At 38.0% G+C, this 14,604-nt stretch overlaps 3 protein-coding genes and 1 long non-coding RNA gene across 4 annotated transcripts in view; 2 read left to right on the plus strand and 2 right to left on the minus strand.

Annotated features, from left to right (window-relative positions):
* LOC104710948 (serine/threonine-protein kinase SRPK) overlaps positions 1–1,254 on the plus strand; it is a gene marked incomplete in the record, with an annotated part of 11,892 nt that extends 10,638 nt beyond the window's left edge. Inside the window, 3 exon segments of the mRNA XM_019246704.1 lie at positions 1–153; positions 250–297; positions 601–1,254. Of these exon segments, the coding sequence (XP_019102249.1) occupies positions 1–153; positions 250–297; positions 601–1,038 (639 nt within the window).
* On the minus strand, positions 1,795–3,260 carry LOC104790734. The gene is made up of 3 exons (XR_002038612.1): positions 2,983–3,260; positions 2,092–2,899; positions 1,795–1,945 (listed from the first exon to the last, which is right to left on the minus strand). It is a non-coding gene; the product is annotated as an uncharacterized LOC104790734 (long non-coding RNA).
* LOC104790735 (putative phospholipid:diacylglycerol acyltransferase 2) lies at positions 5,640–9,402 on the minus strand. Its single transcript, XM_010516509.2, has 6 exons — positions 8,668–9,402; positions 7,792–8,014; positions 7,321–7,604; positions 6,850–7,180; positions 6,486–6,751; positions 5,640–6,324 (listed from the first exon to the last, which is right to left on the minus strand). Exons 1-6 carry the CDS (start codon positions 9,057–9,059, stop codon positions 5,832–5,834), a joined length of 1,989 nt encoding a protein of 662 aa, XP_010514811.1. The 5' UTR covers positions 9,060–9,402; the 3' UTR covers positions 5,640–5,831.
* On the plus strand, positions 9,697–11,400 carry LOC104698850. The gene is made up of 3 exons (XM_010414237.1): positions 9,697–9,879; positions 10,249–10,802; positions 11,001–11,400. Exons 1-3 carry the CDS (start codon positions 9,697–9,699, stop codon positions 11,398–11,400), a joined length of 1,137 nt encoding a protein of 378 aa, XP_010412539.1.

Genomic DNA, 14,604 nt, shown 5'->3' on the forward strand with positions numbered 1-14,604 from the left:
CAGACAAGACAGTACCGATGTCCAGAGGTTGTTCTTGGATCAAAATACTCAACCTCAGCAGACATGTGGTCCTTTGCTTGTATTTGTTTTGAGCTGGCCACTGGAGATGTCCTATTTGATCCTCGCAGTGGTGAAAACTATGACCGGGATGAGGTATCTTCTTATATATTCACTTTCTTAGCCGGTTTTGTATGAAGCTAAGCTGTATTATTCTTATGTGCAGTCTTAAACTGGTTGCTTTTCTTTCAGGATCACCTGGCATTGATGATGGAGCTTCTCGGGATGATGCCACGAAAGGTAAAGCTGATAAATATAGTTGTAGTGTTGTGACCATATAAGTTCGCAAGAACAAATATATATATATCTAGTATTGAATCCTTTCTAAATTTAAGTAGTGTTGTGACCGTATAAGATCGCATGTATATGTATCTAGTATCGAATCCTTTCTAAAGTTGGATTTTAGTTTTTTTGGTTGCATTTGACTGCAAATACTGATGGTTGAAACTCGGATAATCTCTACTTGGATTAATGATCTCGCTCATAACATTTTGATTAGAGGAGGAAATTTCTTTTGATGAGTTATGTTGTTTTCAATTGTAGATTGCATTAGGCGGTCGATACTCGCGGGATTACTTCAACCGACTAGGTGAACTAAGGCACATCCGGCGGTTGCGGTTTTGGCCAATCAGCAAAGTCTTAAAGGAGAAGTATGATTTCAGCGAGCAGGACGCAAAAGCCATGGCAGATTTCTTAATCCCGATTCTTGAATTTGTGCCTGAGAAGAGACCGACAGCCGCCCAATGCCTAACACACCCATGGTTCAGTCCAGGCCCAAGATTACTGGAACCGGCAATGAAACCGCAAGAACCAAAAGGAGAAGAAGAAGAAGAAGCAGTAACTGAGAACAGAGAAAAGGAAAAGGGCGAAAGGGAGGCAATGGAGGCTGGTGTAGGTAATATCGCCATTGATGGCTCTGAACAGAAGGTGACAACAAGAGAAGGACGTCAATGTGGTCGGGATATTCGCACACTAAAATGATAAAACTGCCCTTAAAGTTATTTGTTCGGCTTGTCTTCGGTTTGTTGTTTGAGTTTTGGCTTTGCGGAATAGAAGATTTAGACTTGTGTGTTTTGTTTTGCTGGTTGAGGGGGGAGATTCAAAATTTTGTTGCTCAGAAAAGTTAAAGCTTGAATGTGGTGACTATATACGGAGACACAAATTGTGGTTTCAGTGAGGATCCACGCAATTAACTAACTCACCTTCTCTACTTCATCAAAAATTCAAAAGAACAAAACACATTCAACATATTGGAATACAATTTAATATCACTGCTGCAAAATGGAGTTCAAATGTCTGAAACATTCATTAGTGATATGAAGTTTTGGACACACGAGTGGGAGAAACATGGCACATGCGCTGAGTCCAAGCTTGACCTACACGATTAGTTCGAAGCGGGTCTCAATCTCAAATAGAAAGCTAAATCTCCTACATGCCCTTTTACCAATGCTGGTATAACATTCACTTCTTTTTCCCCTCAAAAATTTTTATTCAAAATTATCTCCATTGTTAGTTTATGTGCAAGTGGATGTTTTCTTATTATATTTTGTTTTTCATGATGTAGAGATTAATAAGGTTGCTACCAAGAAGATGATTTGGTGTTTTACAATGGAATCTGAGAGAGACCGAAGTTAGAGGAGGAAGCGGAAGATCTCTATTTGTATTAATGATCTCGCTCATAACATTTTGATTCAATATAATCTACACCTGATCATCTCGAATAGATGACTGATCTAACAATTGGTCCACTATACGACAACAATCATCTCATCTTAATTGCTTAAATTAATGTGTCTGTCCCCATTGGAGAGAAAAGGGTAAGCTTGGTAGTTGGTAGTACTAAAACGCACGTTGCTGGGATGAAGGAGGCTTTTCAGGAAGATTGAGCCTGCAAATATTACATGATACACAACCATTAGCATTAGCATAATCACTACCCAAATGGTAACTACGCAGTAGGTTTCTAGTCAAATCCCAACCTCATAAAGACAAATGAACTACAAATTAGAAAACAAGATAAGAACTTGAACTTACCAGTTTGATGCGACCTTTGATCTGCGTAATAACACCAGTAAACTCTTCTAGAGTTCTAGTTGCCTGTAAAAAACAAAAAAACCACCATTTATGTAGTAAATCCACTTTTAGTCACTATAATGCATTCTACCAGACAACTCATTTCATCATATACGATAATACAACCATGTGTTTCTTGGATTCACCCAGAAGCAAACAGAAATATAAGGCAACAAAAGAACTTTGAAACAAGCAGCATTTGGAGAAAGAAAAAAAACAGAGCAGAGGTATGGAAAAACATTGTTCTGCATATGGTTCTGCACATTTTATCAGCGTTGTTATCCTCATTGATAGCAAGGGGATTCTCCTCCTCTTCACCTCACGTATGAGAACTCACACCCCATGTCCGTACGTCCGTAAAATGATCAAGAGGGGCCGTCCGTACCATTTAGAATGTCTACGAGTCCAGTCCATGAAGAGAAGCCTCCAACGGTCGTGGAACATCTAGAGCCTTCTCCAAAGAGCCGTTGGCGAGTTAGGGACAAGTGGGAGCTTAAGTCAAACAAAAGATCACAAGTTTAACTTAAGAGGAGATGTCACTTTCACTATGTGTAATTGTGCATAGCATCTTGTATAGAATATTTTGTTTGTAATTGTCTATATTTAGTTTTTACCAAGGATCCAAATCAAGTAGGAAGTAAGAATTCTTCTTCTACACTACACTATTCTCTTCCGATCTAAACTCTACACTTCATACACCAATTTACTCTTAATCGTTACACGTTACATAAGCTATATCTTTTCTCTTCTAAACTTACACAACATTGACCTACATTTGAAAGATAAAAAAATAGTCAGAATCATCAATCAAAAACATCAATAAGAGTGAGTGAATGAAAAATTTAATTTTACCTGCTCTTGGTTTTGCACGTTGTTGTAGAACTCAGCGTTGTTATCTTCCTCATTGACATCAAGGGGATTCTCCTCTTGGTTCTGCACGTAGTTGTAGAGTTCAGCGTTGTTATACTCCTCATTGGGATTTTCCTCTTGGTTCTCCTCACGTTGTGGTAGAGCTCAACGTTGTTATCCTCCTAATTGACATCAAGGGGATTCTCCTTAGGGACAGTTAAAAATGATTCTAACAATTTTTGAGGATTTAATAACCTCAGGGAAAATAATAAAAAAACAAGATATTGATATTATTTTGAAAAAAGGCCAAAAAAAAAAAAATACATAAGCATGTATTTTTTTGTCAACATTACTAAAACATTTTATAAGGATAAAGTGAAGAGAATCATCATTCAAGCCATAGCAAGCCATAGGAAAGATAACTACAAAGATATAGATTAAAAAAATGGTAATTTTTAAAATTTAGTCTCATCCTATGGTGTTTTCCAAAATTCATGTGACTGTTAACTGGATGAATATAAACTATGTAATAAAAAAAACTTCCCTCATTGAATGATAAATAGGAACTTTGAATTATCTACAAGTGTTACCTTGAATTATCTCACTGCCACACAATTACGTATGCGCAACTCTTGTACATTGACATTTTTCCAAAACTATAAATCAAAAATATTTCATATAATTATTTATATTTTCAGTCACTATTTTTTTTAATTTTATTATTATTGCTATAGAAAAAGCATTACAAAACATATAAAATTATTTTAAGAATTTTGGTGATCATTAACCCGATTAAGAATTTTCCGATTGCCTCTATAACTGATTGTAGAAAAGGTTGATAATTGTAGTTTAAAAAAATGCATTATTTACTAGGATTTACCCCGTGGTACACCACGGGACAATTTTTACGTTTTTCATTTTATTATTATATCTAATTTTTATAATTTTGTTAGAAGTAGATTGAGTTTTAATATAAATATTACATTGTTATTGTATATATATATATATATATATTGGTGTTTTGTAATAATTAACAGTATATTTAATTAAATGTATGTGAGTCTTACTTACAAAAAGAGTAAGATCTCACCACACAAAATTATTTACCCATGTTGTAGTGCCAAATTAAATTATTTAAAATTATATGAATGTTGATCCAAATTCGTCCCATTATCTTACCGGGATGATATGTAGAATATTTAGATTTATAACATAAAGTAGAATACAATAAAATTATATGAAACAGAAACTTGAAGAGTAATTTTATAACATAAAGTAAATCATGTTATTAGTTTTTGTAAAAGTTCAATAATCTAACTTTATTATTAACATAAAATGGATGAAAGAGTTAAATAAGAGGAAGTTTGGTTGACAAAGACAAAGTTAATTAAGAAATCGTCTAACATTCTTTTACTTATACTTTTCTGTACAAACTCAACGTAATAAGAGAAAGATAAATTTTAAGTAGAAATATGTATATATATGTTTATTCAACATCTTTGTTCTCCAGATTCTTTGAAAGTCATGTTTAAACACCACATTAGTTGTTGGTGTTCCAATCTTGCCTCTTTGTTGAAAATAAATAATTATAAAAAAACCTAAAAAACCCTAAGTTTTAAGAAAGCAAGAAGTGCTATTAGTAGTTAATTGATACATAACATATAATGACATGTATATGTATACATGGGAAAACATAAATAAAGTGTTGACAGAGATCTGCTTTTTCATCAGCTAACACCAATCACTTGCGCTAACACCAATCTCTTAGGTAAGCAAATGAGGGAGCCATTGAAATCTTAAAGTTTATTATGGATTGCTATAAGTAAATTGTGTTTGCACAGATGATTTTTCTACCTTCTATTGACAGGCTTTTTATAGAGATTTTTGATGATGCCAGTTAGATATAATTGCAAATCGAGAGAAAATTGGTTAGCAAGCATAACATATTGTGGTCCCAGTACAAATGCACATCGAGAGAAAATTGGTAAGCAAGCATAACATATTGTGGTCCCAGTACAAATGCACATGTTGTAGTACAAATGCACATGTTGTAGTGGATGGAGATGATGATTTTTCTACCTTCTATTGACAGCATCCACAGCTGAGAAACCAGAGATATACAATCAGACAATCAAAATCATCAACAGGAAGTCAGAAAAGCCCCAACAAAAAGTCCAGGTTACTACAAGCAAAATTAGTAGAGCCCCATGTTTGAGACTATTCACACCATTTTTCTCAAGGTTGACCATCAGTTAAATGGTTTATAGTCTTTTGTATGCTAACCTAATATCCTACATACATTTACTCAAATTATAATTTTCATCAAAAGAAAGTAAAAAAAATAGATACCGTGAAGCAGTTGCGTGTACAAGCTTCTGTTTTAAACCTTTATCAATAATCTCCTCCAACAACTGCAAGTCCTTTTGGCGTCCCTCGTCCATTACTGCAACACAACCAAAACACATCAATCTTAAAGGCTCAACAAAACATCGCCTTGTTTGTTTGATGGACCCTAGGGTCTTGAAATTGTTCGTATTCCAAAATCTAGAGTCACCTCTAAGCCACGATGGCATATGATCTGATCGCCCGAATCAATTCCAAAATATTTAAACCGGTTTACGATCAATTTTGGTTTTTAACTTAAAAAGTCCTTTGGAATATAATTAATGTACAGAAAAGACCACCTAGTTTTTAGACTTACTATTTTACGCCTAAGGTTTTCGTTACATTTTATTTAACCACGACAAAACAAATATGAGCACTGAGCAGAAACAACGAACTTACGTTTACTTACATATTTTTTTAAAAAGGCCAAAAAAATTGGTTAAATTCCTAATTATGTTACATATATATCACAACTTGATGCTAACCGTCTCTGACATCTTCATCACATTAGAGTAAACTCTATCGCCACCAATCTCCTGACCTGAAGCTCCAGAAGCAATCCTCAAAACATCTTCAATGAGTCCAACATTACCCATTATGTCTACATGAGATCCGCTCTCCATTCCTCGACTTTCCAGTAGACTTCCAGGCGGCTTATGTTTATATTCCCGCACGTATGTCTCCATCCCTGACGGGTTAAACCGTGTTTTCCCTCTCCATCCCTTTGCGCACATAAACCCTGCACTTATCACTGGTACACTCTCGTCTCCGTCCACAAACCGAGTTCCTCCTTTTAGATAAATGTCATCATCTCCATCCACTGATCCATCTATCCGGAATGGAATGCTGCTCTTGCATTTACTCGAAGGGGTTGTTGTGAGCTTGTATATGTAAGATCTCTCTGTCGGAATCCCTACTCCGTAAAGAGAGTACATCTCCATCTCTGGTGCATCTGGTAATCTGTTAGAAGAATAAAACAAGGTATTCAAATAAGAAATGTTGTGACCTAGCCCTTTCTTGCAAGCCAAGGCACCAAATTACTTTTTTTTGTTTTGTTTTGTTTGATGTATGCCTACTTGCTATATATAGAAAGGACAATGGGAAAATGTTTTTAAACTTACTTGGTCTCGAGTGGATTGGACCAGTACTTATAGTGTCCATACTTAGGATCGTCAAGATCCTCAGCAATGCCGTGTGAGAAATGAGCCTCAGCTCGTTTCATCATCTTAGGAGCTATAAAACGGAGAAGATCAAGAACAGTGGTGGCTGTGTAAGCTGTGTTTTCTGCTACTTTAACTATACTTTCTCGGCTTATTTCACTGTACTCTGACCAAAACTGTCGACATGATGTGCTGTCATTTGAAATGACGTCGCTTCTTAACAGTTCCTGTTTAAGCATAGACAAAGAAAGAGTGAAACGCAGTTAAGCGTCCATTGACCCCAGAAAAAAAGCAGGAGACCATAGCAATAATTGTTAATATAAACCTTGATGTTAAGAGGATTTAGTTGTGCGGAAGGCACTTCAGATGCTCGTTTTCCAAATGCTATGAATCTTCCGTACTTTGCGGGTTCTTTCACCCAAGACTCCGGTCTAACGCTATCGTTTTGTCTATGGAGATTACTTTGTGATAATTTTCTCTTGGAGTCAATAAAACTGTGGCCTTCTTTAGTATGCGAGTCTAGATCGCCCCAGATTGCCTCACCTCCTTTTGGTAATAAAGAAACTATTGAATCCCAGCTATGTGACATCCGCATAAGGTGTTCGAGTGTTTGCAGCTTGAGAAGTTCCGAGTCCAAGAGACCGGGAGCCAAAGATCTGAAACATAAGCATGACCGTTAAAAAAGCATGCATTAAGCTAATTCAGATATTGAAAAGATTTAACATTTCTTCTAATCTTCTATGATCCTAAGTAACATAACAAGTGAAAGTAACTTTAAAATGTCGATGGACCTAACCTGGCGTAAGCCATGTCTTTGCCCTCAGCAGAAAGCAAATTGCTAACGGCTTTAGGGACACCTAAAAAGGCGGGTCCAATGTTGACAACGGCTTTGACGTGTTTGGCGCACCAACCTGGACCACCACCGCCTCCATCAGGAAGAGGTGTTTCAACCCATTTAAGGAAGTGAAGGAAATATATAGCCCCCATTGAATGCGGAACCACCACCACTTTCTTATACCCGTTGGTAGCATACATTAGCTCGATTTTACTCTTCAGTCTACTTAAAGATTGGTCACGTACCTGCTCGGTTCCAATCCAAAAAAACTATAGATTAATCCATATCATATACAACCTAACATTACGTATACAAAAGTAGCTAATATAGTAATCATCGTGATGTCGTATATTATAATCATTATCATTGATACTAGTGTGTCAATGTGACATATAGGAATCAATACTACCAAGTCCGCTAATGTGAGCATACCTCGGTGTTATGGAAAGAGAGTCTCCAATCATAAGAGGCCATATGAAGGTTCTTACCTTCATATCCAATTTTCGCCAAATTTTCTATGAGAACTGCCCAAGCAAAGTAGCACGGTACAAAATAGTCTGCGGCCACCAGTCCTGGGACTGCTCGGACACGGATTCCGGGTGGGTCGAGACCAGTCTCACTGTCCAGAGATAAGTGCTCCAACCAGCACAATGGCCTATAAAATCAAATCACAACAATTAAACGAGCAAGTCAACTCTTCAAACTGGGATAAGTCAGAATTTAGAAAATCGAAATGCTAATCCCAAAAGTCCTTTAATTAAAAAAAAAAAACTTTTAACAATCCATCTTATATCTAAAATTCATCAAAAAACATAAACAAAAAATATCTGAAATGTTATAAAAAGAAAACTAAAATGCTATGTTAGAAACTGGTATTCTAAAATTAGTAATTTTACAAATACAAAATCTATTGTCATTGCATGTTTTAGAAACATAATATATTCTGTAGATCTATAACAATTTTCTACTTACTGTAAGAAATAAAATCTTACGGTTTCCATTTCCATTGACATTAATTAATTTCCTTCTCAAATCTAGAATTGAATAAATTATTCATAAATTTTTAAAATCATCCAAAACCATAGATGCTAAATAATCAGAAACACATAGAAAGAACCATCTCCACCCATAACCAAATAAAATCCTCAGACCATAACAATGTACGTAAAGCCATTTCAAGAAAATAAATCAAGCTTAACCAAGATTGTAAACCCCCTAAACTGGAAAAACAAAACCAATATCAACCCGGTTCTCTAAGTTTATCGAACCAAACCGAGTGACGCAAAACATAACGGTCTAAATTGTCACCTTCTAAGAATCTCGGTGAAGCTAGCACCCCAAAGACGTTTACGGAAAAGCCCTTCGGCACAAGGACGGCCTTCCCAAAGCTCAAGCCCGCCGGTTACAATCCCCGGAACAAGAATCACCGGATGAAGTGCCTTAACACCGTCACGACTCAACCTAGTCCCTGGAGACTCCGGAGCTTGAAGCATAGCCGGGACAGGAACTGAGTGGTAGAGGAAGAGAAGAAGCCACCAAGCCGTACAGAGATAACCAATCGCCCAGCAACATGAGTCCACACAGCTACATCTCCCAGCACGACGACGTTTTGGTTTCTCGGTGGTGGTTTGTTGTTTGGCTGTAGGGTTGACGGTGTCCTCGGAGAAAGATAGTTTTCTGAACCGGAGAAGTGGAGGCATCGAACAATGTGTTTTATTTTTATGAGCTAAACCAAAATCATTTAACTCAAAAAAAAAAAAAATAATAAAAAAAAATCATTTAACTCAATTAAGATCTCGTTTCATTAGGAGAAAAAAAAATTGGTTTTGCAATAAATGGCAAATATTGTAAAATGCAGAGAAGAAAAGAACAAAATTGGGGTCCTAAAAAGCCTCACGACATTTCCAAGATGAGAATGCGAAGAAGAAGAATTAATATTTGTTTCTACTTATATAATTATGCCGCCATTTTTCTATATTTATTACTACTACAATATTACTAGTAATGAAAATTTCAACATTTGTTGAGTTTGATGGGAGGAATATTCGAGGTGACGACTTGTAAGCTAGTAGAAATAGAAGTGTGTGAAAAGCATGAAGATATTGTTACACTTTAGGACACTTGTCTTCCTTTTTACATGCAGTTTTGCTTCTTCTTTTTTATTTTTCTTTGGCATATATACTAATTATCAGCAAGACTTCACCAGCTCCGAGCAAGAACCCAACAGTTCCGGTTCATTCTATTAAGATCGCAAGAACATTAGATCAGAAGAGGAATCGAGTAGCACAAAAGGAAGAAAACGAAGAGATAGCTTCGACTGAAGTGAATAAATCGTTAATGGGCTTTACTCCGCAACAGCCCATCAATGTCAAGCCCACTAACATACATGTCCAGTCCAACACATCAGTTCAGTCCAACAGGGAAAAACCTGTTTCTCCTCAGTCTTCTCCAACCTTCCAACGACTACTTCCACCTGCACAAACAGACGAAACCGGAGCAGTCAACAAAGGAAAAGCAAAGGTGGACTGTAAGGAACCAATACCACTGAAGAACATATTTGGGTGTCTTGACTCATGTGATTTATGAGCTGTACTAATGTAAAAACCCTAGAAAGGGTAATGACTATATAAGGGACAATGATGTAACCTATGAACTTATGGAAATAAAGAGAGAAATGTTTCTTACCCTAAAGAGCCACTGAGCTAATTCTTTATGGTATCAGAGCCATGGATCAAGCTATCCAACTTTATTCTCCTCCTGCTCTTCACATTTCAAACTGTGTTACTGTCCAACTAACCGAGAAAAATTACCTCCTTTGGAAAACACAGTTCGAGTCTTTTCTTTCTAGTCAGAATCTTTTAGGTTTTGTTCAATGGAGCTTTTGTTCAGCCATTAGCATTCATACCAGTTCCTGCAATCGATGGTCAGATTGGCTACATTTCAAATCCTAACTTTCTGGCGTGGCATCGAGTAGATGAGGTGGTTCGAGCTTGGCTTCTTGGGTCTCTCTCAGAAGATATACTTCGAGATGTCGTTGACACCACCACTGCACAAGAACTCTGGTCAGCCCTTGCTCAGCACTTTAACAAGGTATCAGCTTCTCGTCTTTTTGAACTACAACACAAGCTTCAAACTGTCAAAAAGTTAGACAAGTCAATGGATGAATATCTTAGAGAAATCAAGAGGGTTTGTGAGCAACTTGCCTCTATAGGTAGTCCTGTTAGCGAACAAATGAAGATCTTTGCTACTCTTAAAGGTTTAGGCAGAGAATATAAGCCTATAAAAACCTCGGTAGAAGGATCTATGGACACCCATCCCTCTCTGACTTTGGATGCTGTGACTTCAAGGCTCACAAGTTACTCGTACCGCTTAGCAAGTTACAACACCGGTTCTGAGGTTTCTCCACACATGGCATTTAACACTTATGGTCCTGCTGCTTCCGGGTACTACAATAACAGTAACAGAGGAAGAGGAAGCTCACGTGGTGGTAATCGTGGTGGTAGAAACAACTTTACAACAAAGGGTTGAGGTTTTCATTAGCAAATCTCACAAGAATCCGGTGGACTTACCAAAGTGATATGTCAGATCTGTGGCAAACCTGGTCATCCTGCTTCTAAATGCTGGCACATATTTGATAACAGCTACCAGTTTGACAGTCTTCCTCAAGCGCTGGCTACTCTTAAGATTACCGATGTTACAGATCAGAATGGAAATGAATGGGTATCTGACACTGGTGCAACATCTCATGTGACCAGCTCACTTCATCACCTGCATCAATCACAAATGTATGAGGGCAATGACGCAATAATTATGGGGGATGGGAGTTTTCTACCAATAACACACACGGGTTCAACAAGTCTTCCTTCAACCTCTGGTAACTTACCTCTTAACGATGTTCTTGTTTGTCCTGGCATTGCAAAATCCTTGTTATCCGTTCAAAGCTCACAACCGACTATCCTTGTGGTTTTCAATTTGATTGTGATGATGTGCGAATTTATGATAAGGCAACAAGGGGTTGTTGACAAAGGGAAGGCACAATAATGGACTCTATACAATAGGAAACTTACGTGGAGGAGCTTCACTTCAAGTCAATTTTTCCTCAAGACAACAAACAGCAACTGAGGATATTTGGCACAAGAGGTTGGGACATCCTCACACGCAAGTTCTTCAACAACTTTTTGCAATAAAGGCAATAGTTATCAGTAACAAGAGCATAAATAAAATCTGTGAGGCTTGTCAACTCGGGAAGAGTGCTAGGTTACCTTTTTCTGCTTCCACTTTTGTATCCACTAGACCTCTAGAAAGAATACACTGTGATCTATGGGGTCCTTCACCAATAATGTCAATTCAAGGTTTCAAATACTATGTGATATTTATCGATAACTACTCAAGATTCTGTTGGTTCTACCCACTTAAGCTCAAGTCTGATTTTCTGCAAATATTCTATGGGTTTCAAGCTCTTGTCAAGAACCAATATCAGTGTAAGATTGGTACCTTTCAATGTGATGGTGGTGGTGAATTCATCACTAAACAGTTCACTGCTCATCTGCAGAAGCACGAAATCAACCAGCTTATCTCATGTCCACACACACCGCAATAAAATGGGTTAGCAGAGAGAAAGCATAGACATATTGTTGAGTTAGGACTATCAATTATGTTTCAGAGTTGCATACCTCAAAAATATTGGGTAGAACCATTCTACACAGAAAATTTCCTTATCAACATCATGCCTACCACTGCTCTGGATAAGAATCTCAATCCTTATGAAGTTCTGACAGGACGAGCTCCCATCTACACAGCTCTCCGAGTGTTTGGTTGTGCTTGTTATCCGACGCTTCGTGACTATACTGCAACTAAATTTGATCCCAGATCGTTAAAATGTGTATTCTTCGGATACAATAAAAAATTTAAGGGCTACAAATGCTTATTACCTTCCACTAGACGGGTTTATATCAGCAGGCATGTCATCTTTGATGAAGAGGTTTTTCCTTTCTCAACCTTGCTCGTTGATGCTTCACAACGATGCACCCCTCTCATGGCTGCTTGGTACAAGAGTTTCCCTCAACCAGATCGAAGTTTGAATCAGATCAAGGAGTCAGAGGTAACAGAAAAAGAACAACAACAAAAGGACAAACCATTGTTCTCACCTCAAGATTTTCCACCACTGCCAATCATAAGGTCTCAGGTTGTGTCCACTGAGGGATTGGAGAAAAGTACTGAGTGTACGACAAGCACCGATCATGCTTCTATTGGCAACAACTCTTCTCCTTCTCCTATCAGGACGGATACTTCCTTGCAGGACTCGATGAGTGTTGACTTATCCACGATTCCTACTCCTTATGTCACTCCTGCAATCACTTCTGCAAACAGCACTTTGGTTCAAACTCCAGTAACAGATCAAAACAAAAAGAAAACACAAGAATCACCAATTCAGGATAAAAATAATTCCACTACAGTTTCTTCAAGATCAAGCTCAAGTCCCTCTAGTTCAAATACAAGCTCTCCGGCATCCTCAGCTCAAGCTTCTCAGGATTCTGCAACAACATCACGAGTAGAACCTGTCAGTCAAGCAATTGTTGAACCTGTTAGTCAAGTGATGCCTAGTCATGGAATGACAACAAGGTTGAAAGATGGAATAAGGAAGCCTAATCCGAGATATGCTCTTTTATCACATAAAGTGTCTTATCCGGAACCAAAAATTGTGGCTGAAGCTCTTAAACACCCGGGTTGGAATGGCGCAATGGGTGAAGAAATGGGAAATTGTAAAGCAGCGAACACTTGGTCTCTAACCCCTCCTACACCAGATATGAATGTGTTAGGAAGCAAATGAGTTTTTAGAACAAAAAGGAATGCTGATGGATAATTACAGAAGCTTAAGGCTAGATTGGTTGCTCAAGGTTTTAACCAAGAAGAGGGAATTGATTACCTAGAAACGTATAGCCCTGTAGTTCGTAAAACAACTGTTAGGGCAGTCTTGGATATGGCCACCAAAATGGGTTGGGATATCAAGCAGATGGATGTTCAACATGCTTTCCTACATGGAAATCTTACAAAAACGGTGTACATGAAACAACCAGCTGGTTTTGTGTATCCTGAAAAGCCAGACTATGTGTGTCGCCTGCACAAATCACTCTACAGGTTAAAACAAGCCCCACGAGCTTGGTATGATAAATTCAATACCTTCTTATTGGAATTTGGATTTACTTGTAGCATACCAGATCTGTCACTCTTCATTTACAAACGAGATGGAGCTGTCATAGTACTCTTGCTCTACGTGGATGACATGCTCATCACAGGAAGCACCTCCAAGGCTATGACGTCCTTTCTAGATTCTCTCAATATTCAGTTTTGCATGAAAGATCTGGGCCAAATGCACTATTTTTTCGGAATTGAAGCCCACTTTCATCCTTCAGGTCTCTTCTTATCTCAGCAAAAATATGCAGAAGACTTGTTGATTGTTGCAGCAATGAGTGAATGCTCTTCTGTTGCAACACCTATACCTGAGCAATTAGAAAATACGAGAGCTAAGAACAAGGACCCGTTTCCTAATCCAACATATTTTCAGAGTTTAGCTGGAAAGTTGCAGTGCATGACTCTTACAAGGCCTGACATTCAGTTTGCGGTGAATTTTGTATGTCAAAAAATGCACGCTCTGGCCTTTGCTGATTTCCATCTTCTCAAGCGTATTCTCCGCTACATCAAAGGCACAATCACAATGGGACTCAACTTCAAAAAGAATACAAGTAGTACCCTCAGAGTATACAGTGACAGTGATTATGGAGGTTGTGCGGAAACAAGCAGGTCAACAGGTGGATATTGTACTTACCTTGGTACCAACTTGATCTCTTGGGCATCTCAGAAGCAGGACTTTGTTGCTCGAAGCTCCACTGAAGCTGAGTATCGAGCAATGTCAGATGCAACAACAGAGATTTCTTGGATCTTTAATATTCTCAAAGAACTCGGGATCCCTCAATATCAACCTCTGGAACTGTACTGTGACAACCTATTTGCTGTGTATCTCACGGCAAATCCGGCGTTCCACAAGAAAAGCAAACACTTCGCCAATCACTATCATTATGTAAGGGAGAAGGTCGCTCTTGGAACAGTTCTGGTGAAAAACATACCTGGTCATCAGCAAATTGCCGACATTTTCACGAAATCGCTTCCGATACAACCCTTTAGTGACCTCCGGTACAAACTCGGTGTGGTCCTTCCTCCCACACAGAGTTTGCGGGGGGGTATCAG

The sequence above is a fragment of the Camelina sativa genome, chromosome 6, assembly GCF_000633955.1.
Source record: "Camelina sativa cultivar DH55 chromosome 6, Cs, whole genome shotgun sequence".
Lineage (NCBI taxonomy): Eukaryota > Viridiplantae > Streptophyta > Magnoliopsida > Brassicales > Brassicaceae > Camelina > Camelina sativa.